Source organism: Ailuropoda melanoleuca, chromosome 4, assembly GCF_002007445.2.
Source record: "Ailuropoda melanoleuca isolate Jingjing chromosome 4, ASM200744v2, whole genome shotgun sequence".
NCBI lineage: Eukaryota > Metazoa > Chordata > Mammalia > Carnivora > Ursidae > Ailuropoda > Ailuropoda melanoleuca.
In genome coordinates, this window is record NC_048221.1 from 54,938,525 (window position 1) to 54,966,357 (window position 27,833).

The 27,833-nt window shown below is 52.7% G+C and overlaps 1 protein-coding gene across 1 annotated transcript in view; it reads left to right on the top strand.

Annotated features, from left to right (window-relative positions):
- Positions 1–26,811, top strand: part of EFCC1 (EF-hand and coiled-coil domain containing 1) — a 42,704-nt gene extending 15,893 nt beyond the window's left edge. Inside the window, exons 3-8 of the mRNA XM_034657255.1 lie at positions 15,622–15,779; positions 18,690–18,831; positions 20,028–20,193; positions 22,254–22,394; positions 23,986–24,055; positions 24,881–26,811. Coding sequence (XP_034513146.1) covers positions 15,622–15,779; positions 18,690–18,831; positions 20,028–20,193; positions 22,254–22,394; positions 23,986–24,055; positions 24,881–25,017 — 814 coding nt within the window. The 3' untranslated portion in view covers positions 25,018–26,811. The remainder of the gene's footprint in view (positions 1–15,621; positions 15,780–18,689; positions 18,832–20,027; positions 20,194–22,253; positions 22,395–23,985; positions 24,056–24,880) is intronic.
- Positions 26,812–27,833: the final 1,022 nt, after the last annotated feature.

Consider the following 27,833-nt stretch of genomic DNA (forward strand, 5'->3'; position numbering starts at 1 on the left):
CTCCTATGGATTTCACACTGGCTGAGCCAGCCGCCCAACCCCAGAAGCCGCTTCCTTGTGATAAAGCCCTGAGACAGCACTATAGCTGGAGACATAGACACGGGTCAATATCCCCCACTGGCCGCACTTCAGCTGACCCCTGACCCCACCCAGGGCTGAGGCGGGAGGCGAGCAGCACGAGGAACACAAGCCAGCATTTCTGAGCACCTGCTGGGCGTGAGGCACGTGCTAAGGATTTCTCGCTCCACCTCGTTTAACCCCCAAGCAGCACTGTGAGCCATTTTCAGTAATAACGCTCTAGGCTTCAAGAAACAGGAAACCCAACTCCAGGGGCGCCTGGGTGACTCAGTCAGTGAAGCGTCTGCCTTCGGCTCAGGTCACGACCTCAGGGTCCTGGGATCGAGCTCCGTGTTGGGCTCCCTGCTCCCTCCTTCTGTCTCTCCCCACTGCTTGTGTTCTCTCTCTCTCTTTCCCTGTCTCAAATAAATAAATAAAATCTTTAAAAAAGGAAAGAAAAGAAAACCCAACTCCAAATGGCTTAAATCTTAAGGACACTGATGGTCAAGCGTGAGAAGTCCAGGGGAAAGCAGTTTCTTTGTAGCTCAGTGATGTCTGCAAGGATATGGTTTTTTTCTTTTTCCTTTTCTTTTTAAGATTTATGGGGAGGGGTAGAGGGAGAGGGAAAGAATCTCAAGCAGACTCCCCAGTGAGCACAGAACCTGATGCGGGGCTTAATCTCATGACCCTGCGGTCATGACCTGAGCTGAAATCAAGTCAGACACTTAATCAACTGAGCCACCAGGCGCCCCATGCAAGGATACAGGTCTTCATCTTCCCACAGTCTTCCTCAGCTTGTCATCTTGGCCTGTCAGCAAGTGCCCCTCTGGGTCACAAGATAGCTGCCATGGCCTCAGGCATCACTGCCACATCCACAGACAGAAACATAACTTCCTCCCTGGACTTCCCTTCTCCCAGAGATCCTCCTGGAAGACTTTCCCTCCCCTCTCCTTGGCCAGAAGCACATCTCATGCCTATCCCTAAACCAATCCTTGGTAAAGGAAAGGAATCATGATTGGCACAGACCAATCAGATCTCTTCTCCAGAAGCACATGGCCACTCTGCGCCTGAAAGAATAAGGTGGTGCAGTTGTGTGCCATCAAGGCAGATGGGGTGTGTGTGTTTGTGCAGTTGTGTTTGGTTTCTATGCAACCGTAACAAATTACCACAAACTTGGTGGCTTAAAACAACACCCATATATGATCTCATGCTGTGTGGGCCAGAAGTCCAGGCAGGCTTGGCTTGGTTCTCCCTAGGCTCTCATGAGGCGGAAATCAAGGTGTCATTGGCCACGTATAGAGGCTCAGGGGAAGAATATGTTTCCAAACTCAGGCGTTGGCAGAATTAGGTTCCTTTCCATTGTAGGACTGAGATCCCCTTTCCTTGCTGGCTGTCAGCCCCGGGGTCATGCTCCACACTCCACATCATGTGGCCCCATTCGCCCTCCAGCCAGCAAGGACCCCAGTCCTTCTCATGCTTCAGATCTCCCTGACGACCTTTCTTGCGCCAGCCAAGAGAGCTCTCTATTTTTGTTTTTATTTTTTTAAAGACTATTTATTTATTTATTTGGGAGAGAGACAGAAAGAGTGTGAGCAGGGGGTGGGGCAGAGGGAGAGGGAGAAGCAGACTCCCCGCTGAGCGAGCAGGGAGCCTGGCGAGGGACTCGATCCCAGGACCATGGGATCATGTCCTGAGCCACGCAGGCGCCCCTAGAGCTCTCTGTTTTTAAAGGGATTCGTGTGACTAGATGGGAAAAATAACCCCCTTAAGATCAGCTGTACCATACAGCATAACACCACCACGGGAGTGACCCCTCCCCACATTCACGGACCGCAGGAATTAGGGTGGAACCGTGAGTCATTCCTAGAAATTCTGCCCACCCTGCAGTAACCATGGTGCGCGCCACAGTCAGACATTTTTTTGGGAAAGAAAGGTGAAGTTTAGAAGGGTGACGTGAGTTGCTCAAGGCCATACCAGCCAGGGGTCCGTGTCGCAAACAACAGGAAATGACACCGGCTCACTGAAGCAGGAAGGGAATTCTTTGCGGGGGGTGTCAGGGGTCGGCACCGTCCATGGGCAGGTTGGAGGGCCAGACTCAGGCTGAGAGCAGGGCAGGGCAGACCCAGCCGGTCCAGGAGCAGGCTGCTGGGGTGCCCTCCTGCCACCTGCAGCCCATGTCCCACGCCATCAGACACCACCAGTGAGCTCAATGAGCTTGCACCTGCGTATGGACGCACGTCCCATAGACTCAGCTGCCCACCCCCTTGGGATATCAGCTACAAACATCCCTCCCTCCTGCTGACCCAGACAGACACATTGCGTTCCCCTCGGTGTGGCTTTCTGGCCCCTGCCCATTGGTTGCTCTCCTCCATATCCCCATTCAGTGCTCTTAGCAAATCCAGCAAGTGCTGGCTGGCTGGCCTTAGCAGCAAAGGTGAGACCTCAGGGAAAACATGTTTTCCCTGGACGAAATTCTATCCACTGGGGGCAAAAGCCGTCAGTTAAATCAGGGGTTCGCAAACTATGGCCCGTGGGCCCAATCTAGCCTATTTTCGTAAGTGATGCAAACTCTGATTTTAACCTTTTAAAGTGGTTGAGCAAACGCAAAAAGGAACGGTATTCCCAATGGATTCAGAAGCATTTCAGGGACTTCAAATTTCAGTGCCCGTGAATACAGTTGTATGGGAACCCAGCCGTGTTCATTCCTTTCTGTATAGCTGCTTTTGCACTAGAAAGGCAGAACTGAGTGATTCCAGCAGTGACCACCTGGGCCTCTAAGCCCAAAATATTCAGTACGTGGCCCTCTCCGGGAAGTTTCTCTGCATGAAATGATAATGTCCTCCAACTTCTATGCTGGTCATTGGTGAACATTTACTCTGACATTTGGAAACTGGTGTATGCTGAGTGGGAGACTTGGGTTGGAGCAGGGTTTTTTTTTTCCCCCTTTTCTTCCCCTTTCTCTATCTGCCCTATAGGCAACCATTCTTGTATGAGTTCCGTGTACCTTGTTGCTGTGTCCTTGCAAAATGTGTGGTTTTGTGTCTATGCCGCGTTTCCAAAGCGGCACTGCGTTCTCTGCCTCACTCTGTTCCTTGCATTCTTCGCTCAGTGTTGCATGTTTCAGGGGCACTGGTTATGTGCACGTCTGTCCTCTGCCTCTCCTGCTGAGTCTCCCACCCAATCCCAGGGGCGGACACCCACCCAGTCCCAGAGCTGCCTCCCGGCTCCGTATCCACAGATGACCCGCCCTGAGGACGGGTACGAAAACCTCCCCCAGAAAATATACCCCGGGGAGGAATTGCCGGGTTGTGGGAGGCTTAGACAGAGTCTGGCCAAGGAACACCAGCTGGCTCCCATGTCTTCTTCGATGGAATCCAATTCACCAAATGCTTTGGGCCTTGTCATTTTGCTTTTGAGTTTTGATTTGAGCTGTTCCCCACCCCTAGGTTTCAAAGCTCTTCATCCCGCTGTGTTTTCTAGTCTCATTCTGCCCTTCCCATTTAGGTCTTGAACCAAGATCCACCCCTGCAGGTGGCGTAGACGGGGACCCAGCCCGAGCTTTCTCTGTGTAGAGAGGGATGCGCTGGGATTATGGCAGGAAGCTCACCCGTGATGTAGTTTGTGTTCGTGCTGCCGCAGGGTCAAGTTCTAGACCCAGGTAACTGCAATTGAGGCAGAATTGTCACTGCATGAACACAACAGTGACTTGACTGGGTGGCTTACAAGGGAGAATTACAGTTCCAGGCAAAACGACTGTGCACTATTACTTCACCTTTTTAACAGTCTCAGCGCTCTCCAACAGGACTTTCTGTGATGATGGAAATGGCCGACATCTGCACTGTCCGATATGGTAGCCGTAAGCCACACGTGGCTACAGAGCACTTGACGTGTGGCTAGCAAGGCCGAGGAACTGAATCTTTAGTTTTGTTTTTTTTTTTTTAAGATTTTATTCATTTATTTGACAGAGATAGAGACAGCCAGCGAGAGAGGGAGCACAAGCAGGGGGAGTGGGAGAGGAAGAAGCAGGCTCACAAAGGAGGAGCCTGATGTGGGGCTCGATCCCATAACGCCGGGATCACGCCCTGAGCCGAAGGCAGACGCCCAACCGCTGCGCCACCCAGGCGCCCCTGAATCTTTAGTTTTATTTCACTCTAATTCATTTAAATGTCAGCAGCCCGGTGTGGCTAGTGGCTGCCGTATTCAACGGCACAGATCAGATTAAGAAACGGCGGGACTGTCCCTGCGCTCAAGCATTTATTTGAGGTTTTGGAAAAACAAAATGACTAGAAAAGGAGGCAGTTGTGAACAGGGGATGGGAGCGAACAAGAGTTGTGTGCCTACCGTGTGTCAAGCACACAAATTCCTCAGCCCCAGCTCTCGTCCATGAACGGGGGCGATGTCCCCATTGAAAAGCTGGGGACGCTGAGTCTCAGTGAGGGGAAGGGATTTGGTGAGGGCACCCCTTGATTAAGAGCCTGGTGCAGGAGGAAACAGGTACAAGCCGATCCCCAATCCTGCATGGCTCTGGGAGCCCAGAGGCCACCCGGGGAGGGGACAGGATGGCCGCCAGCCAGGGGGCACTTGCAGGTGCGGATCCTGGTGCCTCCCCAGGGCATGGGCGTGGCCCAGGTGGCTGACCCGGCAGCCAAATCCATCGGGTGGGCACCTCCCAGTCGCCCCCACGAGGCAGCCCAGAGCTGGGTTTGGCTGGAGGCTGCCGCAGCCAGTGGGGCATGAGGCTACACAGGGCATGTCTCTGGAAGCAGCATCTCCCCCAGTGACGTTCTGGAACTTGTGTGGAGGGAGTGTTTGTCTCAATGACTAGGGGGACAGTGTTCCTGGCACTTGGGATACAAGCCTCTGCACACGTCCTGTGCAACCCAGGATGGCCCTGTACGCCCCACGACTTCCAGATGTCCCTGGACATTCATTTTGTGAAAAACTCGCTTTCACTACAATGATCTAAGGCAAGACTCCAACTGTGCTTTACCTATCAATACAATTTTTTTTTAATTTTATTTATTTATTCGACAGAGATAGAGACAGCCAGCGAGAGGGGGGACACAAGCAGGGGGAGTGGGAGAGGGAGAAGCAGGCTCATAGCAGAGGAGCCCGATGTGGGGCTCGATCCCATAACGCCGGGATCACACCCTGAGCCGAAGGCAGACGCCCAACCGCTGTGCCACCCAGGCGCCCCAATACAATTTTTTTTTTGCACAGTTTTAATGTACACTGGATTTCCCAAGAATGTAATGCTGTGTGAGTAGTGGAAAGGTTCTACCTTGTTTGGGATTTTCCAAGAGTTGCTCATCATTTCAGAAGCACATGATAGATGCTGACAACACTTGTGCATAAGCAGCTGATAAGGAATGCCTGTGTCCACGTGAGTCCACACAGCTATCTATCCATCTATCCGCCCATCCGTCCGCTAGCTATCCATCCATCCATCCGAATCAATTTTCTTAGCCCTTCTTTCAAAATGTCAAATATAGGAAAAGAATGTCAACAGTACGCAATTGTTGAGACTAAACCTTAAGCCTCAGATTAAAAATTTGCCATTTTAACAACAAAAACAACAAAAAGCAGAAACAGACCCATAAATACAGAGGACAAACTGATAGTTGCCAGAGGGAAAGGGGTGGGGGATGGGCAGAATGGGGGAAGGGGAGTGGGGGATACAGGCCTCCAGTTATGGAATGAGTGAGTCAAGGGGATGACTGGCACAGCGTAGGGAATATAGTCAGTGGTATTGTGATAGGGTTGTATGGCGACAGACGGTAGCTATGCTGTGGCGAGCAGAGCGTAATGTATAATCATCATGTTGGACGCCTGAAACTAATGTAACACTGTGTGTCAATTATACTTCAATTTTTTTAAAAATCTCAGGCATTATAAGTAGGTTTAAGCATCTAAAAATATCATTATGTCTGAATATTTACATATTGAAATATATATAATAAAATCCCTTTTCCCTTTTGATCACTGTTAAACTATCACATTGTTTCAAAGTATTTGTGAAGATTAGGTATATTATTTACCCAGCTCATTTTGGGATCACACAGGGACATTCCAAAATATCCATTATAAAAAGAGGGTTCCCATACTCAGAGTTGGGTCCTCTCCAGTGGGGAGCAAAATGAGTGGTGGAGGTGTTAAAAGCATAGCTCTCCTAGCACTCGGAGCTCACTGGGTGCTGGTGTCTGACGGTTTGCCGTGCTGCAGACATTCTCCTAGGGTCTGTGCCATTTTTTGCCATACCTGCATAGCACCTGTATCATTATTATTTGATGAACATTTTCCCTTAAATAATCTCACTCTTTTTACTTAAATAAATTCATTTAAAAGAAGAGTATTTGGGGGCACCTAGGTGGCTCAGTCGGTTAAGCATCTGCCTTCGGCTCAGGAGCCCCGCATCAGGCTCCCTGCTCAGTGGGGAGTCTGCTTCTCCCTCTCTCTCTGCCCCTTCTCCTCTCCTCATGCTCTCTCTCTCAAATAAATAAAATCTTTTTTAAAAATTAAAAATAAAAGTAAAAGAAGGGTATATCACTGTCATACAGGTAAAACTAAAATTGGTGGGCTTAGCTGTTCAAAACACACACACACACACACACACACACACACACACACACCATGCACACACGTTCATCTGAGCGCCAGCTCAAACGCCCTCGAATGCTGGCGAAGGTGGGAGCTCCCCGTGTTTGGAAGACATATTGAAATATATATTATAAAACTCCGTTGTGAAACAAGGGCTAAGAAAATATATTCGGGTGGATGGATGGATGGGTGGATGGATGGATGGATGGATGGATGGATGGATGGATGGATGGATGGATGGATGGATGAGTGGATGGATGGATGGATGAGTGGATGGATGGGCAGAGGGATGGATGGATGGATGGATGGGTGGATGGATGGATGGATGGATGGATGAGTGGATGGATGGATGGATGGATGGATGAGTGGGGATGGATGGATGGATGGATGGATGGATGAGTGGATGGCTGGCTGGCTGGCTGGCTGGCTAGGTGAACAGATGGGCAGGTGGATAGATAGGTAGACATGCAGACTCACTGGGACACAGCACAGTGAAGGCCACTGGACACAGGCATTCCTTGTCAGCTGGCTATTTTCTTCATCTTCATGGGACCCAGGGCCCCTCTGTGTTTACTGATGAGTAAATGGAGGAATGAAATGAATGCTTGGGGGGGAGGTCACACTGCAAAGCCACAGTCTTGTGGAGCACAACCCAGATTTGGCTGCTCCCAAGACCTCCCTCTGCGTCACAGATCCCAAGAAAGGGGGTCTGTCTGTTGAAGAGCTGGAGCCAAGGGCCGGGAGCTGCAGGACAGAAGAGCAACATCTGGCCTTTGTCAGATTGTGTAAGCTGCTGGGCTGGTGGCCAGATGTGGCCGTCAGCCTCTGACAGAAGGGAGACATTAGGGTTTCACCCCAGGCTCCGGGCAATGGACAGATGTGGCCAGCCGGAGGCAACGCCCGACCGCACACGAGGACTCAGGTCTGTCTGGGAGGGAGGGTGTAAGGGGTCAGTGGGCAGCCTTCCGGGCCCACCTTTTTCCCCAGAACTGCCTGGAGCTGAGAGGGGGTCCTTCTTCAATGGCTGCTGGGTGACAGGCACCTCTGCAGTCACAGGACCCCCCCCCATTCCTCCATGGCTCCCAATGGGGAGCGGCACAGAGGTGCAGGGGCTCACAGGCCAGGGAGGCATGGGGCGAGGAGGCTGCGCCTTCTCAGTCCTGGTTTGGAACTGGCGAACTGCTAGCTCCTCACAGGGCTGACCTCCATTTTAAGGGAGAAAGAACAGCCTCGGGTTTGGGAACAGACAGAAAAGAAGGCCTAGCTAGAACTGACTCACTCTGGTTTGTTGTTTTATGTATTTCTCTGGTTACTTCCTACGTATGACAAAATACTGGCTTTTCACTACTGGTAATAATGTTTCCTATTAAAGGAAATCTGTATTAGTAAGCAATAGGGTCAGTGACCAAAAATGTCTACGGTTTAGGAAACTCTATGTCATCCTCCCACTTTCAGGGTCCGCCCCTCCGTGAGGTGGGCAGGGAGGTTAGCCCCTGATCCACTGGAAAAGCTGACCAGAAGTGGGAGGTTTGGGAGCCGGGACGCCACCAGGATCTTGTGGCTTCTTGTGGCTCCCCTCTCCGTCCTTTCTGAAACAATCTAAGAGTAGAAGATGTTGGGGGAACCTGGAATCCCCATCCAGGCTCTGGATTTGTCCAGGCCTGACGTGCCCTTCTTCTCCTTCACCCCCACTACTGCCAATGGTTTCATTCACTGATTCATTCAACCAACTTTTCCTGGGCCACTCTGTCCCTGGGCCGTATGCCCAGAGGAAATCCCGGTCTGATGAGGGACGCATATCCTAACAGGACACCTGAAAGCATGTGAACTCTGGGAGCCCATTCGAGAGACAGCGGAGTTCTGAGACGAAGTGGTGTTTACACTGGAGAAGGGAGAGTGAAGGGCCACTAGGATTTTCCAGACAGAGCTTGCTAGGCTCAGGGTGCACACTGAAGATGGAGGAATCTGTGTGATCTTGGGCAAATTACTCTGTTCTCTGCACCTCAGTTTCCCCCTCTGTAAAATGGCAGCAAGAAGAATCACTCCTTGAGTTGCTGGGGAGGGTAGATGAGTTGGCACAAGAACACTCAGAAGAGACCAGTGTCAGGCACATGGTAAGGCCATATAGGCGCTGGTTGGGCTTGTCATGCGCAAAGGCCCCAGGGGTGACACACGGGAGAATGAGTGGGTCTGGCTGTGCTGTGCCCAGTGGTCGTCACCAGTGATGAGGCTGGAGGGTTGGTCAGATCTTGGAGGACCTTTGATGTTGTGTTAGGACATTGGAGTTCTTTCTAATGGCATTCTTTCTAAGAGCATTTTGAAGGGAAGAGAGACAGGGCCAGAGCTGACCTCTGCTCCCTTTGGCAGTACAGTGGGGACTGGAAGGGCAGCACTGGGCGTGGGAAGGGAGCAGAGGGGCTCCACTCCACCCATGGGGCCCTCCTGAGCGAAATGTGTTCTTTCTTCCTTGGGATCTTTGCTTTGCAACTTCGGAAACTTGTCCATGAAGGGGCTGGAATATCAGGGGATCTGGACTTCTCTAGTTGCCATGGGAAGCCACAGAGGGCTTTGGAGCAGGGTCAGAGCTGTCTTCTAGAAAATGACCATGAGAGCAAGTGCTGATGGCCCAGGCGTGGGGGGAGAGGAGAGCTGTTACACCATGCAGCGTCAGCTCTGTGACCTTGGGGCTGGCGTTTTAAGGAGGCTGGACCTGCGGGTCACGAGGGGCCATAATACCCAGATCATTCAGCAAGGCCACAGGTGACCCTCTGCCCTGTCCCCAGGCAGGTCCATCTCCTCCCTGGAGCCAACCCTCTAGAACCCATTCTTATGGGAAACCCTACTTAAACCACTGGGCCACATGGTCCAGGCCTAGGGCCGATGGCTGTCAGATTTCCAGACCCAGAAAATCCTTTTCTCTTTTTCTTTTTTTGAGATTTTTATTTCTAAGTAATCTCTACGTCGAACATGGAGCTCAGAATCACGACCCCAGGATCAAGAGTCACATGCTCCACCGTCTCAGCCAGCCAGGCAGCCCTGAAGCCCAGAAAGTTCTAACAAAGCCTTTCACAAACCAGGATACTCACTACTGACATGACAGATTTGCAGTCAATCAAGAAACATTATACAAACATATCCTATCAGATCAAACCATTTTAAATTGCCCTTTTAGGTCAAAAGCAGCAAAACCCAGTAATCCACTAATTCCATATGGTTCAACCCAATACCTGCAGAGCTCCACTGGCTTCCACCGTCTATAATACGTGGGACCTTCCAAGGACTGCTGACATAAGGGATGGGGCAACAGAACAAGGTCAGGCTTGGACCTGGACCCAGGTCCAGATCCCTGCTGGCCCCCAACCATCACTGTGACTTAACCTTTTCTTCCTCTGAGAGATATCAACTCATAAGTCCAGGGGATGAGCAGTACCCAAAATAGCACACACAAGGCCCAGCCCAAAGTTCGGGTGCCCAATCAGGGTCTGTTCTGCCTTTTCTGATCTGCTGGAAGTCCTCTTCTCTAGCTCTGCTGCCCCCCATCTGTACCCAAACACACCTGCTGCCTTCCCTCCTCCACTCAAGCCTCTTTCATTCTACTCAACCCCAAGTCCCCAAGTCCTCCAGGACACCTTCCCTGCTCTGCTGACCAGGCGCCCTCCTTGTCTGTGTGAGGGTCTGGCCCTGAGTCCAGTCAGTGTGGCCCTGAAGAGTGAAGGCTCTGGGCTCCCTGCCACCCAGAGGTCCCCTCAGGGCAGGGGCTGTACTCCTTCTCCCCATCCTCCTCCTTCCCACTCTTGTCCCCATCTGCACAAACCCAGGCAAAGGAGTGGCCACAAAATAGCATGATACCACGCCCTTTGCTGAGCAGCCTCCCTGCAGCACCCCTGGGCTGGGCACTGGGGTGGGAGCTGAGCGATAGGTCAGACTCTCCGCCCTCACGTATGACCTCCGCTTTAGGTGGCCAGGTGGGTGATGGCGCTTTTTACCGAGGGGAAGCAGGAGCAGAGAAAGACAAGGGTACTGTGAGGCATCAGCAATGCGTGTGGGACATCCGGGTGGAGATGCCAAGGCAGCAGTTAAGCCGGGTAAAGTTGTCGGAAGACTGGATCCCAGAGGCCAGAGCCGGAGATACATTTGGAAGTCATCAGCACTTAAGGCCACAGCACTGGCTGAGACCCCTTATAGGGTGAATGGATATAAAGAAGTTCTCAGGTGGGGTCTGAGGGCACAGCAGCCGGCATAGAGGGGTAGGGATGAAGAGGAGGAACTAGCAAAGTAGACGAGGAGTGCCAGGGAAGGAGGAGCTGTCTCCTGGAAGCCAGGGGAAGAAAGTGACCAGGGGAGGGAGTCTTGTAGCGTTCATTGCTTTCTGTGTAGTAGTATTCATGAAATGTACACCATGAAATGCGCACCGTGAAATGTGCACCGTGAAATGTGCACCGTGAAGCATGCACTGTGAAGTGTGCACTGTGACATGTGCACCGTAACGTGTGCACCGTGAAATGTGCACCCTGAAGTGTGCGCCGTGAAGTGTGCGCCGTGAAATGTGCGCCGTGAAATGTACACCGTGAAGTGTGCACTATGAAATGTAGTATTCATTTCACTGGCCAAACGAGATGGGCACTGAGAAGCAGCCATTGGATCCAGCCTCAGGGCAGGGATGGGGGACAAGCTGAGATTGGAACAGCAACGTGTAGCAAAGGCAACTCTTTCAAGAAGCCCTGCTCTACAGGAGACAGAAACCGGCGGTAGCTGGGGGAAGCCGTATGGTGGGGAGTTATTTTGCTTGGTTGGTTTCTGGGTTTTGTATTAAGGTGGGGATATTACAGCACATTTATGTGATTATGTGAATGAGACTCCAGATTGAATCAGCAGGGTAATGATAGACTCAGTTAAATACCAATTACTAGACAAGAGTAGCACTCCCTCGGTCTCCCTAGGGAAATAGTTTCTCTGCAGCCACATTTTATTTCTTGGAAAATTCTGAAGTGTGTCCTCATCTGTCCCGCTCTCCACACTCTGTTAGTGGCTTCCTCTTCCTGACATCATTACATGTGACCTGTAAGTCACCTAATGAGAACGGCAGCTGGGCTGGGTCATTCCAGACTTGCTTTCCAAGCTTCCCTCCCACCTGGCGGGGCCGCTGAGGTGGGCCTGGAGCCAAAGGCCTGAGTGGGAATCCCAGTTCCTCCAGATCTGAGTTGTGTGGCTTGAACAGGTTGTTCGGGCTCTCCGTGCTTCCGTCTCCTCATCTGCAGAACAGGGGTAATGGCAGTACCTACCCCATAGGGCTGATGTGAGGAAAATGTTTAAGGCACTGGGAACAGTGCCTGGCACCTACTAAGCGCTCTGAGAAAGGTTTAGCTGTTGTTAATGCAGGAAGTTGCACTTGGAGCAGGGCTTCTAAGACTCCAGTGGCTGTGGGGATGGGGGGAGTGTAGGGACCAGTGTGCCAGAGCTAGCCTATGCTAGCTGTCCCCTCCAACCCATTTTGCTTGTTGAAGCCCTTAAATAATTGGGGGGGGGGGAGCAGCATCTCATAGTGGCAAGATGTAGATACTGTTGAGTTCAACCTCCAACTCTATTCAGAATTCCAGCCATCGAAGTCCTTACGTCCTTACATACCTCTTCTGCCAGGAAGCTCATTACCTTCCAAGACAGCCCATTCCATTCTTGGTCAGCTATCCCCGTGAGAAAGTTTTCCTTCTCAGTGAGCTAAAACTGCCTCCGTATGATTCTCCAAGTCTCACATTTGCTTCCCTCCATCCTGATCAAGCACCACTCTCTGGGGCCTTATAAAGCCTACTTACCTCCACCCTTGAGTCTTCAAACAGTGGCCTTATACCCTTGTGTCTTCTCTTCTTCAGGCTGTGGCCCAAGCCTCTGGACACCTCACAAGGTTTCACGCTTATGCAAGAATACCCACCAATGGGGTTTTCACATTGCCAGCTACCAAACCATATCCCCATTCTCAGCTTGCATTAGAGGGACGTGAATGCAGGACTTAAGTCAGAGTTACTGGCTCAGAAAACACAAAAGTTCAGGATTAGCCTGGCTTTCAGGCAGAGCCTGGTCCAGCAACTCAAATACTGTCGTCAAGGACCTCGTTTCTATTGTCATCTTTAGGCTCTATCTGTAGCCTCCTGCATCTCTCGGCCGTCCCCTGGGAGTCACCCATGGCTGTCACAGCTCCCCACATCATCCTCACACCTCACCACGCAGGCATTAAACGGGTCTGCGCGAAAAAACCCAGCAGACAGTTCTTTGCGTTGCATTGGCTATCTGTGGCCGACCTGGGTCAGTCACGGTGGCCGGGGCGGGATCACGCTAATTAGCGTGGGGAGGAGCCATGTGCCCCGCCCCCCACTAAACAGATGAGCTGCTTGTGGTAGAGGTAGGGGAGCCGGTGAGGTACCCGGGTGGCCACAGGTGGGCGATGCCCCTGCCCCTACCCCCACCCCAGACCTCAAGTGCAGCCCCGCAGATCCCCTTTGTTTGGCTCTTTGGGACACTGAATCCACCTGACCAACCCTGGGTGCCCACACCTGCTAGAACTCTCTGCAGTGCCTCGTCCCCGTGTCCCAGTAACTCTGGAACAGCTGCTGTGGTTTCCCTGACACGCACGCGGCCAACACTGCTCCTGGCCAAGCTGGCTCCTCGGGATACTCACACAGGCCTGACCACGAGACCCCAAGCAGAGACGGGAGGCCCTCAGAGGTCATCGGCTCCAGTGGCCCACCTGCAAAACGGGGCCCAAGTCCCACTCTCAGTCGCTCGTTGGCAAGGCTGGGGTTGGAACCACGGACCCCGGTTCATCCTTGGTGTCTGGCTTCTACCTTCACAGCGGTCTGTGCGGGTGAAGACTGGCCGGTGACTCCAAATAGCGACTATCTGAACGGAGCAGAGGGTCCTTCTTTTCCGGTAATACTTGGTCTTGGGAAATCCACTGAAAAGCATCTGCATAAAATGGGACGAAAGACAGTGACCTGTGTCAGATTTCATGAGGCTTCAACTTGAAAAATAAAACCAAAATGTAAGGAAGTGAGTGCATTCTGCTCTTTAGTTAAGAAAACCAGGTGATGTCTTCAACTACTCATTCTTTTTTTTAATTATAAAATTTATACATAACATAAAATTTACCATTTTAGCCATGTTTTAGTGTGCAGTTCAGTGGCATTGAGCACATTCACACTGTCGTGCAACCATCCCCACCACCCATCCACCGAAACTTCTCATCTTCCCAAACGGAAACTTTGTCCGCATTAAACACCAACTCCCCTCCCCCCCAGCCCCCTGGCAGCCACCGTCCTACTGTCTCCAGGGATTTGACTGCTCTAGGGACCTCACAGAGTGTGTATCCTTTTGTGACGGGCTTATGTCATTGAGCATAATGTCCTCAGGGTTCATCCATATTGTAGCATCTGTCAGAATTTTCTCCCTTTTTAAGGCTGGATACCATTCCATTGTTTGTAGAGACCACACTTCATCCATTCATCCATCAGTGGACACTTGGGTGTTTCTACCTTTTGGCTGTCGTGAATCCTGCTGTGGACATGGGTGTGAACACCTGCTTGGGTCCCTGCTCTCACATCTTTGGGGTGTGTACCCAGAGGCAGTCTGCCGGACCACATGGCAAGTGTCATTTTCATTTTTCACTCATTTTTAAAGTAATCTTCATGGCTGCAGCACCGTGCACTTATTCTTAGACACAGACTGTTTCTGGGTTGATTATATTCCTTTTGGAATCGTTTTTTTCCAAAAAACTGTGTGAAAATACAATGGTGCGTCCTTAACTTCACGTTTGCTTATTTTTGCAGCTTAATCGTGAGGACGGTCTCTTCTGCAAAGATATTTGAGATATTTGTTACTTTCTCTAAGGCTTTTCCTAGTCCTCCAAGGCCTCTTTTGGTGCTCCTGGCCCTTCCTAATCCTGTGGATTTTGTCTTATTCAGCTGTAGACTGGTCCAGCTCCGCCACGTCCCCACAATCAGCGGTCCTGCTGTGATGCCCACGGTTCCCCTTCGCTGACATCCCAAAGCCTCTCCTCTTCCAAGATGTGCAGTTCCGTTTTACAGACCCTTTGTACTGGGTTGTTACGTCTGATGGTCAGGGAGAGATAAGGAGTGACAGATTCTGAAGAGATGAGAGACGGATGTTGGTGTAAAATGAGGAAGGTGGGAAGGACTAGTTTTCAATAGTGATTATTTTCATGTTATGATAGATTTGTTTTCATTTTTTCCTTGACTTTCTAACTGCAGTGACATGGAAAATGAATATTCAAAAAGCGAGGACCTTAGACTACCAAGAAAATTGATTGATGAGGGTGAAGTAGGTTCTCCAAAGCCCAAAGAGGAGAGATACTTTCAATTTTAATGCAATTAAAAGTAACTGAAACAATGAAGACTTTTTAAAAAAATCTCACCCGTAATAAGAAGTCCAGAGCTGGGTAACTCCAGGACTAGTTACCTCAGCAGCTGAAAGATGTCGGGGCTCCTGTTTAACTACTCTGTAATTCTCTCCCCCATTTCCTCATGGTCTCAAGATGGCTGCCATAGCTTCAAACATCATATCCACATGACAATGTCCAAAGGCAGGAAGGAAGGGCATTTGCTTTCCTGATCTTCCTATTATAAGGGATACAAATCCATTCCAGAGGCTTCTCAGAAGATTTTGCCTTTAGTCTCACTGGCTAAAATTGGGTTACAGCCTGTGCCCTCGCTGCCAGAGGTGCTGAGAGAGTGAGTGTCTGTCATGGCAGGCTGGCTCTAACGTGCTGGCCGCCGGGTAGGGAGTCAGTAGGATCAACCACAGAGACAATCCAGCATCGTCTTCAGGCCCATCAGACACAGCTTACCCGTGCAGAGTCAGCAGTGGAAGAGCGTGGGCCCACATCCCACCCTCTCCTGCAGAAACCCAGCCGAGCCCCCTCCTCCCTCTCAACACCTGTGTCTTCTCCCCTGCCCGCAGGTCGGAGGGCACTCACCTCCCAATCTCGTCACAAGCCAGCCTGGAGCCAGAAACCAAGAGTGAAGACCCTGCGGACGGTGGCACCAGAAGCCCGGACGGCCCTCCAGAGGGCGCCTGGCCGTCAGACAGCGGTTCCGGGAGCAGACCCCTGGACGAAGGTTTGTCCCCGCCACACTCAGGTTTGCTGCCAGGCTCACGACTGGTCTGCTGTGCCCAGCCCTGTTCCCACGGCTGTCCGCACCGATGCTGCCATCCAGCCTCCACACAGAACCCCACTCTCCCTGTGTGCTGAGGCTGGGCGCCCGAGTCCACAGGCTGGAGAGCACACACACCGGCGGGAGACGGCGGTTCCTAGGCGTAGGTTCCAGCTCAGTGTGGGAAAAATGTGTCTCCTTTCAGTACCATGCAGGGAAGGGAGGTGCTCAGGGAACTGAGGGAGAGTGAGCGCCCCATCATCAGAGGCGTGTAAGCAGGGGCTGGTTGGTCACCCCTCAAGGAGACCACGAAGAGGCCCATCATCTTAAGAGCCTGGGCCCGGTGGGTGTGGAACCGTCAGGTGCAAAGACGAGCAACACTGGCTGAGAGGGTGCCCGGTGCTCCCTGGGCTCAGTCATGGGCAGGTGTGGAGGGGCTGCTGGGCGCCATCCTTCCCATTCCTCTTCAGAACCCCTGGGGCACCGGGACGGTGTTGATGACCGTGACGGCAATGATGCCACAAGCATACACATACGTACACACACACACGTACACACACACACACACGTACGTACACACACACGTACATACACACATACGTACGTACACACACGTACGTACACACACACGTACGTGCACACACACGCACACACACGCACGTACACACACATACGTACACACATACGTACGTACACACATACGTACACACACGTACGTGCACACACACGCACGCACACGTACGTACACACACGTACGTACACACATACGTACACACACACGTACGTACACATACACACATGCACGTACACACACGCACGTACGCACACACACGTACGCACACACGTACGAACACACACGTACGCGCGCACACACGCACGTACATACGCACACACACATACGTACGCACACGTACGTACACACACGCACGTACACACATACGTACACACACACGTACGTACACACACGTATGAACGCACACACACGTACATACACACACGTACACACACGCACGTACACATACACACACGCACGTACACACACGTACGTACACACACGTACGCACACACACGTACGCACACACGTACGAACACACACGTACGCGCACACACACGCACGTACATACGCACACACACATACGTACGCACACGTACGTACACACACGCACGTACACACGTACACACACACGCACACACACATACACGCACACGTACGTACGCACACACACTACGTACACACACAATACGCACACACATGTACGTACACGCACACACACGTACGTACGCACACACACGTATGTACACACATGTACGCACACACATGTATGCACGCACACGTACGCACGCACACACACGTACGTACGCACACATACACATATGCACGCACACACACGTACGTACACACACGTACGTACACACGCGTATGTACACACGTACACGTATGCACGCACACGTACACATATGTACACACACGTACGTACACACATACACACACGTGTGTGCGCGCACACACACAGCATCAGGAAATTGCCAGGACAAAAAACAAATTGTCAATATTGGGGATACAACTCACACAACCAAAAAGTCATGGGCCAGTCCCCTCCACCCTGGCTCTGTTTGGTCCAGGGCAGTTTCTATTAAAATAAAACAGAAGGGCCCTGAGCTCACCCGGCCGGGACAGTCAGGCTGGAGAGATGGGTGTCCCAAGTCAGGAGACCCGAGTCAGTGGTCCCCAAACCTGCCAGGTGGCCAGGATCACCCAGGAGCCTTTTAAAAATACAGAGGCCCAGGCCCAGCACTACTGCTTATGGTTCTCCTCTCCCTCTGCTGGGGGCGGGAGGGCACAGCTTTGCTGCGCAAACACTATGTCAGCGAGGGTCAGGCCATTGTCGCTGTCAGACTGGCTCAAATTAATTAAAAAGTCCAATTAGGCTTCAGGCACAGCCTGCGTGTCGTGGAGCCTCATCTCTTGCTGCCTTGTGCAGAGGGAGCTCCCCCAGACTGACCAGACAGCCCCCACGAACTGCAGACCCACACCGTCCAACTCCCAGGCCAGAGGAACAGCGGCATTTCTCTTCTCTGGAAGTTTGAATCGGATGTTGGCCTGGTTCTCCTTGGCTCACGCTGGGGCCCTTGCCTTGGCTGGACTAGTCACGTGGCCGGGCAGCGTGCGCTCTGCCTGGCCAGGCTGGACTCGTGTGTGGGGTGGAGTGGGAGGAGAGGGAGGGCTTCCCCTGAAGAGACGGTCAGGGGCTGCCCCCCCTCCACCTGGACACAGAGCCTGACGCTGGGCGGCCAGACACCGGGGACCACGACAGACCCCGGGGTTTCCGATGCGCAACCAGACTGGAGCACCCCAACCAGACACGGCCACACTGGGGGTCACACAGAGTCACACGCGTGACAACCCTTCCCTTACAACCCCTCAAATGGTAGAGGCATGCGGCTCCCTGAGAGCTGGAAATCTGTTCAACCTGGTGCCCGTGCCCTGCAGAGCCCCGACCCCAGCCCCATGGCTCCCCTGCCTGGGGCTGTTGTATCCTAAAATGGAAATAATGCGCACCCCTGAGAGCACAGGCAGGCCCTGGCTGGTTGCATCATCTTACAAAGCAGAGAAGGGAAAGGACTTCTTGCTCCCAGGGTCCCTGCGTAAAACCCCAGGGAGGGGCTCCTGGGCCTGGCACTTGGGAGGGGCCCCACCAGCCTCGGTGGCCTCACCTTGCAGGGACGGGGCGGGTGGGAGAGCGGCCATGTGGAAAAGGGGCTGATGGTGCCGGAGCCTGTCCCCCCTGCGCGACCCACCCGCACTGGCCGCTGGGGAGGGCCTCCGGGTTCCCTCCCTCTGGCCCTGGTACCTATCCCGTGCTTCTCCAGCAGCGGACGGGCAGCTGTTCCGCTCAGTGGAGGGCCAGGCCGCCTCCGACGAAGAAGAAGAGGCTGAAGAGAAGTGGCAGCAGGAGCAGAGGTCACTGGCAGAGGTCAAGATGCTGCTGGCGTGCCTCTCCGGCTGCGGGAGTGGGTATGTGGGCCGGGGTGGGGGGGCGTCCAGGATCGGCGCTGGAGGTCCAGGCCCCTTCACAGAGCTTGACCTTGGGGACCTGATTCAAGTCCAGGCCGGGTCCCCCCAGCTCCCCTGACACTCTGGCCCCTAGTCCACAGGAGGGAAGTGAGAAGACAGCCCCCCAGCATGTGCAGGGATGAAGGGTGGTGAGCGACAAAGGCACACTTTGTGGGGAGCTTTAATTCCCACTGGTTTCCTCCCACTCCCCTGGCCATTATCCCAAGACATGGGATATCCCAAAGCTCTAGTGTGACTCCAGGACATACCAGAACCTTCCTTACCCAGTTGCTCCTACGAGAAAGAGTGCTTACACTCCCTCCTCCAGCTGACCCCCTGGCTTATTTAATACTCATGACCACCCTGGAGGGGAGAAAGACCCAGACACCTGGGGTACCTCAGACAAGTTGCCCGACTTCTCTGAGCCTCAGCCTTCCCGTCTCTAAGATGGGCCAGTAACACTGGTCTGGCAGAGGTGTTGTGAGGACTTGCTAGCGAGGCAATAAAACGACCAACAGGTGCCCAATCCCCGTAGGCTCACCGTCAAGAGGCAGCACTGACCTTCATTATATGGTACAGTGCTGACAGTTCTCCCGGGTTATTGTTCTCACTGGCCCTTAAGTCAACAACAAGCATTTATTAAGCACCTACTATGTGCCAGGCAAAGCTGGAGGCATTGAGAGAACAGCAATAAGCAAGACAGCACCCCACCCCCCAGAGCCCCTATTCCAGTGAGTGGTGACAAGTGTGAGAAAGAAAGGTGAAGCAGGGGAAGGGACGGGGTGGGGTGCAGGGAGATGCTGGGGAGGCCGCTCTAAGGAGGTGCCATGTGAGCACAAAAGGAGAGCATTCCAGGAAGAGGGAACAGCAGGTGAAAAGGCCCTGAGGCATGTTGGAGGGGCAGTGAAGGTCTACTGAGGCTGGAGCACATGAGTGAAGACGAATGGCAGGGAGGTCAGAGAGATCACGGGGCCGACTGGGTGAGGCCTTTGGCTTTTCCTCTGAGTAGGACAGGGAGCCATGGGGGATACTGAGCAGGGCCTGCCATGGCCTGGCTTAGCTTTCAGGAGACAGACTCGGTGGCAAGCCCCACCTTCTGAGGCTGGAGCACACTCCGCAGAGCCGCTCCGCAGTGCTGCTGCTCTCCTTTGCTGCAGGTGTGATGACCAGACAGCCAAGAAGCTCATGACTTACTTCGGCCACTGTGGCAGTGGTGACCACGCCTGCACCGGGGGACAGCCGGAGGCCCGCATCGCCATGCTGGTGGAGCAGCTGGGGCCCCAGGGCTGCCATGGGAAGGCCCTGGGGACACCTGGGGAGGAGGTCAGCTGAGCCCAGAGGTCGAGGTCTGGACCAATGCTAGAGGCTCATAGCTGGAAGAACCCTGACGCGTGTCAGCCAAGTCCCGGGCCCTGTTCACAGATGAGCAAACCAAGACTCAGAGAGGAGAGGCAACTTGCTTTTAGATTTAATGAAGAATATTTTGGTTGCAAGTTAATGGAATTATTTCGCATTAGCTTGAGTACAAAACAGGTATTTATTAGAATATGGAGCCGGCAAGAACAGCTTCAGAAGAACAGCCGAGGAGGTGAGCTTCAGGAACAGCTGGATCCAGTACTCAGAAGAGATTGTCCCCCACTGGCCTCTACCTGCTCTGTTTCTCCGGGTGCTGGCCTACTTTGCCCTACTTCACAAGGGCTTCCTCCATGTGGTGGTGAAAGGAAAGGCAGGACCACAGACAGCTCTAGGCTCCCACTGGCCCACCTAAGAACGCCCAGGGGGATAAGAGCCCAATATATTAAATCTCAGGGGAGAACTCCAACTGGCCCAGCCTTGGTCATGTGCCTGTCCCCAGGCCAATCCCTGTGGTAGGCAGGCAGGGGTCAGGGATTAGCAGCTCCAGCAAAGTCAAACGAGGGGGAGGAGGGACACTTCTCCCCAGGAAAATTACTGAGGGTATGGGAGGGAGCTGGCAGACACCACCACTAGCAGGGTGTCTCCATTTCAGTAAGACCGCGTAGCATGTTTCTCTCCTGTCTCTACTGCATTCCACAGTAATCGAGTGCGGAGTGCTGTTGAGAGTTACCATGTCGCTGAGCCCTAGCCCGCTCTGCTTCTGCGCACTGGTTTTTTTTTTTTTTTTTTTTTAAAGATTTTTTATTTATTTATTCGACAGAGATAGACACAGCCAGCGAGAGAGGGAACACAAGCAGGGGGAGTGGGAGAGGAAGAAGCAGGCTCATAGCGGAAGAGCCTGACGTAGGGCTCGATCCCATAACGCCGGGATCACGCCCTGAGCCGAAGGCAGACGCCCAACCGCTGTGCCACCCAGGCGCCCCGTCTGCGCACTGGTTTTGATCTAAGATTGTTCTATATTGATATACCTGAAATTCTAAATCCATACTGTTTTTGACATATCTGTGGTCTAATGTGCTTCCAAAGGGCATGGCCACCACCTCTTTTCTAAGTAAATTCCAAGGAAGTGAGGGGTTAGCAGAGTTACTGAGGCACATGAGTGGTGTCCCCAAGCCCACCTCCCAGTCCCATCTGCGGTGGGCACCGGCACCGCCCTCTGTCCTGCCCAAAGCCCAGAGTGGACCCAGAGTGTCCAAGGGTACCACACCTCCACCTACTTCTCTTCCCCTCCATCGGTGCCAAGAACAGGGACTGCCTCACATCCCTGCTTTAGAAGGCAGGTAGCCATTTGATGCTTTGTGACTGCCTGGCATCTGCCCCCTAGTGGGTGTCCTGTTAGGACCCATGGTCTCAGGGCTCCCCTGGCCAAGGGTGGGCCATGATTCACACTGGCCCAATCGGACCCCCTCCAGGGGCTCTCCATCTTGAGGGAAGTGAGAGAGTGGCTGCAGAGTGTCCTTCTCAGCTCTGACCTCTGGGAAAGAGGCTTGAGACTGTCCTACCATCTCAACCCCCATTGCTGCCCCATCCCTGAGCTTCTCCAGCTGCCCAGCCTGCTCTGGGAATGACCCAGAGCCTGCCAGTGAATTCTCTTTCTGTTTAACTACCCAGATAGGTTTCTGTGGCTTGCAACCAAAAAAAATGTATCAAAAAGAAAAGAAAGCAGATGGATAGAGAAGGGAAAATGGAGTCCTCAAACAGAAAACAAAATATGCATATCCTTACATTAACGCAACTCACTGTGTGGCCTTAGGCCAGACACGCAGCCTCTCTGGGCCTTGGTGCCACCACTGGGAAGATGGGTGATTTTATCTGCCCAGTCACCTGGCAGGCTGGTGGGGGGGAAGGTCAGATGAGACGACCTCCACGAAAGGGTCAAGGCAAGTCACGGGCCCTGCCTGGCAGCGGCGCAGTGAGTGCTGGGCAGAGGGCAGCAGGGTGGGTGCTGAGCCCCCCGGTCCCCGCAGGCGGAGCTGCAGCAGAAGGTGGAAGAGAATGAGCACCTGAGGCTGGAGCTGCAGATGGTGGAGACAGAGCGTGTGCGGCTGTCCCTGCTGGAGGAGAAGCTGGTAGACGTGCTGCAGCTCCTGCAGAGGCTCCGGGCCCTGGTAGGCGCACGCGCATGGGCACGGGCACGCCCAGGGCGAGGGGAGGAGCTCTCCCTCCGGAGGGAGCACCGACCTGTGTCAGGCACCTGCCTCGGAGCTCTCCTTACATTAGGCAGGTGTCACCTCCACTTTAAAAAGGCAGAAAAGGAGGCTCAGGGAAGTTATATTAAAAAGAAGGGAACGCTTCTCTGCCCTGCCCAAGGTATATTCATTTTATAAAGCTGATATAACTTTGATTTCAAAACCAGAGAAAGATAAATACAAGAAAGGAAAATTATAAGCTCATGTCACATTGAAACATGGGCACAAAACATTAAATAAGATATTAGCAAACCAAATCCAGCAGTGTTTAAAGAAATGCAACATGACCAAGTTGGATTTAAAGATAATTTAAAGATAATTCAAGATCAAAAAACCTATTAACGTCATATACCACATTGCAGATTAAAGGACAAAAACCACACGTTCATCTCAATAGGCACAGAAAAATCAGTCAGTCTCCTTTTATCATAAAACCCCTCAGCAAATTAAGAACAGTAAGGACCTTCCTTTACCAGATAAGGAGTCTCAGCCAACTACCTCTCACAAACCTCACACTTACTGGTGAAATATTAGAAGGAATGTTTCTCAAGTCAGAATCGAGACAAGCATGCCTGTCATCACTGTTTGTACGCCAACTAGAGGACCTAGCCAATGCAGTAAGACAAGAAAAAGAAAGAAAAGGTGTAAGGATTAGACAGGAACACAAAGCTATCAGTGATTATATATCATACTCATCTACACAGAATACCCAAGAGACTCCAGAGGAAAATTATTGTAATTTCTTGGCAAGATAAATAATAAAATATCAGAACACGGAAATCAATTGTGTTCCTAAATAGCATCAGCAAACCATTAAAAAAATTTTTTTTGAGAGACAGTTAACTTGGGATTACAGCCACTATAAGATGGAAGTAGAATTTGAACCCAGGTTGCCTGGGTTTTAAGTGGGCTCTTGCCTGTGCACCAGACTGCCTCAGACACAGAACTACCAAGGCCACAGCCAGAGCAGCACAGCCCAAGAGAATGGCTGAGTGGCAGCCAAGGCCAGCAGACAGTGAAGGCGGTGGTCACCACCACAGCTCCAGGCCATGCCACCTGGGGGTAAGAGCTGGTTCTTCCACCTCCTAGCTGGGTGGCTGTAGGCAAATTTCCCATTCTTTCTCAGCACTGCTTTTCTTCACTGGTTAAAATGAGCCTAATAACGTAGGTTGTTGCAAAGATTAAATGAGCTAATGCATTAAAATGCTCTTATTCATGGCTATTTCCAAAGTGCCAACTTCTACTTTGGCACATAAATGGTAATCCAAAAATACGTGATCTTTGATGGAATGGCCACTGCCCTGCGCACTAACGCCCCCCCCAAGTCTTTGAGAAGTCCGTCAGGCAGTGTGGCCAGGCCAGGGGTAGGGGTCTAGGAAGCGATGGGGGTAGTGACTCCATGTGCCCCCGGGGAGCCTTACAGAAGCCTCTAGGGGCCACCAAGTCCCACTGCCAAACAAGGACGTGGCAGCCACAGTGCAGTCCAGCCCTGTCTCCATTTCTTTTTAAGAACATATCGAAAAGAGCCCTGGGGAAGATTTTGCTGAACACGCTGGATGCTTGCAAGGACCCCACACACGGTAGGAGAACTCCCCCATATTTCAGAGCCTGGACAAACGTCTGGAGAGCTGCCTGACCCAGCACTCTCTGTCCTGAGTGTCTTGTTTGCAAAATGCCACTGTCATTACTGCCCTGAACACCCATGAAGTACATAGTCAGGAACAGGCTTCAGAAAGTTAAAAATGCTATTTGATGTCCCAGGGAGAACTAAACAGAAGCCAGCATGGTCAAACCCCCACGGGAGCTAGGCAAGGTTCCCTGCTGTCAGTTCAGTCTCTGGGCTGAGTGTGGGCCAGGCTCTGCGGAGGCACCTCACGTGCTCTCAACCCCCTGAGTCATGAAAACAGCCATTGGAGAAGGTGCTGTTCTTGTACCCATTCCACAGACGGAGAGACTGAAGCAGAGAACGGCCAAGTGCCGCTGTACCCAAAGCCTTGGGTCTCTCCCTTAAGCACTAAGCTCCAGGGCCCCCATTGTTTAGACAAAGTTCAGGATTTCGTCAGTGCCAGATTGTGGCTGGTGAAATCAAGGGGATCCAGGCCAAGCTCTCTCCTCAAAGGGCCTCACACACTAATGGGGCGACCAATTGGTGATGAGCCTTTGCTCGCTGGCCTCAAAGGGCATTGCTGGGCAAGGCTCAGGGAGGTCTAGTGCCCTGAATGGTCTCTGGAATTGACAGGGAGGTCAGAAATTGTGTGCTAGGAGCCCCCTTCTCTGGAGTCCTCAGTGGGAGAGAGACAAGAGGGGGAGGCAGCTGGGCAGGACTGGGGAAGGCCCCAGAAAAGAGCAAGAGTGGCTATGTGGGCCACAGTGAGCAAACTGAACTGTCCATCCTTTCCTTCCAGAGGGGAGATCCGGACCCTCCGCCATCCTGGATGCCCTGCACCAGGCTTTGGCTGGCTGTGAGCTCCTGCGGAGAGAGTCCTCAGCACTGGCCTCCACAGCACCTGCACTCACCAACCCCCTCCTCATCTCCTGCTGAGGCCACTGGCCCAGCCTATGGGCACCTTGGTCAGCCTGACCTCCATCAGACCAGCCTCCAGATCAGCCTGACCACCACCAGACCAGCTTCCATGACCAGCCTGACCACCATCGGATGAACTTCCATGGCTAGCCCGACCACCATCACATGCTCAGAACCTTGGAGACCCTGACTCCTTCTGAGACTGGGCTCAACCCCAGAGCCTCCCACAACAGAGCCTGGCAGACATCCTTTCCTTGAGTTCCTCCCAGGATCCCTCGCAGCCCCTGCATTCTTGCTGCCACAGTTCACATTCAAGCCCTGGGGCTGCTGGATCAGCCCACACCTGCTGTTGCCTCCCCTGCCCAGTTTGTCACACAGCCCAGCCCAGAATCCCTTCCCTGGTTTCTTGGGGTCTTTTCCCTCCCAGCACTGTCCCCTTCCTCTCACTGCTGTGACCAACTTCCAGGCTACGCCTGGCACACTGGGGAATTCCCACACCCCCAGAAGTACTGAAGATCAGGCAGGGCTGGGGGGACACAAGGCGGGGGTGATTACTGCAGGCTTCTGGGTGGAGGCTGCCCTCGAACTAGCTCTAGAAGAGAGGTAGGATTTAGACGGACAGAGAGAGGAGGGAAGGGTATTTAATGTGAGGAAACAGCAAGAGCAAAGTGTAGCGCCAGAAAGGGCCCCCGTTAGTACAGCACCTGGAACACATCTTTCCCAAGCATATAGTGGGTACTGGATTTCATGGGGTCACAGGAAGGAGTAAGACAAGGTGCCTGGTCTCACCTACCTTACCATCTCGTAGGAGAGAAAGATACATTGGCAAGTAGTGCGGCATGGGTGAAATCAGTGCCAAATCGAGGTAAAATATTTGTGAGAGTCCAGCCAAGAGGGGTTCATCTGAGCCAAGGAGGACGGACACACAGAGGGGAACTGTAGGGGTGAGGCAGGTGCCTGGAGGGACAATAGCAGGTCATGGGGGGACTCGAAGGCAGACGAGGATCTGGGACTTGCTCCCACAGGCAATCGGGAGCCATTGGGGGATTCTGAGCTGCCTCGTGGAGGGTAGATGGAGGGGAGTGAAGAAGAGGCAGCTGCAGGACTGTAGGAGGAAGGGGGCACTAGGAGCCTGGAGCCAGAGCTACGGGGACACAGAAGGGGATCATGGGAGAAGAAGGATCAAGGGGTACCCAATGGGGAGCCTGGGAGCGGCGGGCACTCCAGGGCAGGGCAGCAGAGACTGGGGACAGACAATGCCTGGCTGGCATTCCTGACCTGTCTGGCCTCAGACACTCAGCAGCTTGGATGGGGGGCAGGAGGCGTCAGGGAGACACTGCAGTCTCCTGAGCACAGTGACACAGGCCCATGCCGAGTTTCCCTATGGTTCCTCTCGGAGTGGAACGGAGACCAAGGCCAGTGTCCACTCCAGAAGGGCCACCTCACCTTTGGTTCTGTCAGATGGCCCAGTGGGCAGGGCTGGGCACTGAGGAGGCTAGTCTGAGCAGAGAGGGCTGCCTCCAGCTTGCTCCTCTCAGCTCAGGCTGAGCCCACCAGGCCCTCCTCCTCTAGCTGTGCTGCTCATGACTGCATGACCCAGGTGAGCCCTACCTGTGCCCTGCCCAGTAAGAAGGGTCAGCTGTTCCATATCCTGACCATGGTGTCAGTCACGGGAATCCACACGTGTTAAGATTCATAGAGGGGCGCCTGGGTGGCTCAGTTGGTTAAATGTCTGCCTTTGGTTCAGGTCGTGATCCCAGGGTCCTGGGATCGAGCCCTGCATCAGGCTCCCTGCTCAGTGGGGAATCTTCTTCTCCCTCTCCCTCTGTGCTCTCTCTCTCACTCACTCTTGCTCAAATAAATTAAAAAAAAAAAAAGATTCATAGACCTATGGGGCGCCTGGGTGGCTCGTTGGCTGACTCTTGAATTCGACTCAGGTCATGATTTCAGGGTCATGGGATGGAGCCCCGCGTAGGGCTCCATCCGGCAGCGGGGAGTCTGCTTGAGATTCTCTCTCTCCCTGTGCCCCTCCCCACCTGCTCGCTCTCGCTCTCTCTCAAATAAATAATTTTTTTTAAAATTTTTTATGAAAATAGAAAAAGATTCATAGACCTCAAAAAAAGTCAACTTCACTGTATGTTAATAAAAAATAAGAGGGACCAGAAGAGAGATTCCTGGAGGAATCTGCAGACAGGCAGAGAAGTCTCCTGTAGGTTACAATTACACTAAGCTTCAACCTCAAGATTTCCCTAAATCTTCTCTTACCAACTGCCAACCATCAGTGGTTCATTACCACGCTTGTATGCCCCTCATCTCATTGGAAGCAAGTTGAGATGGATTTGAATATAGAAATACCCAGCATCGCACAGCAAATCAGCAGCGAGCCTGGAAAGGGGCCTGTTTTCTGCCCACATCTCTTACACTTTCTACCACAGCCAGCCATCTCTAGCTAGGAAACTCTGGGCTCACTAAGGGTTTGGGGTTTGGATCAGTTATGGTACGGGCTAAACTACCTTGATAAAGAGACCCCAAAATACTCTGGGTCAAATAAGATAAAACTTTATTTCCCTGCTGTAAGAGGCCAGAGGTGAGTGGTCCTGGCTGGCAGAGCAGCTCTGCTCTGTGTGGTCATCCAGCAACCCAGATCCCTTCCACATTGTTGCTCTGCCATTCCCTAGAGTTATGTCCCCCCTTGCACAGTGGAAGCCAATTCACCAGCATTGCATCTACCTTCCAACCCACAAGAAGGAGGAGAGGGAAAGGGAAGGGAAGGCACTCTGGCTCACAAGGCTTCTACTCATAACCCACCGGCCATGCCTACTGCAAGGGAAGCT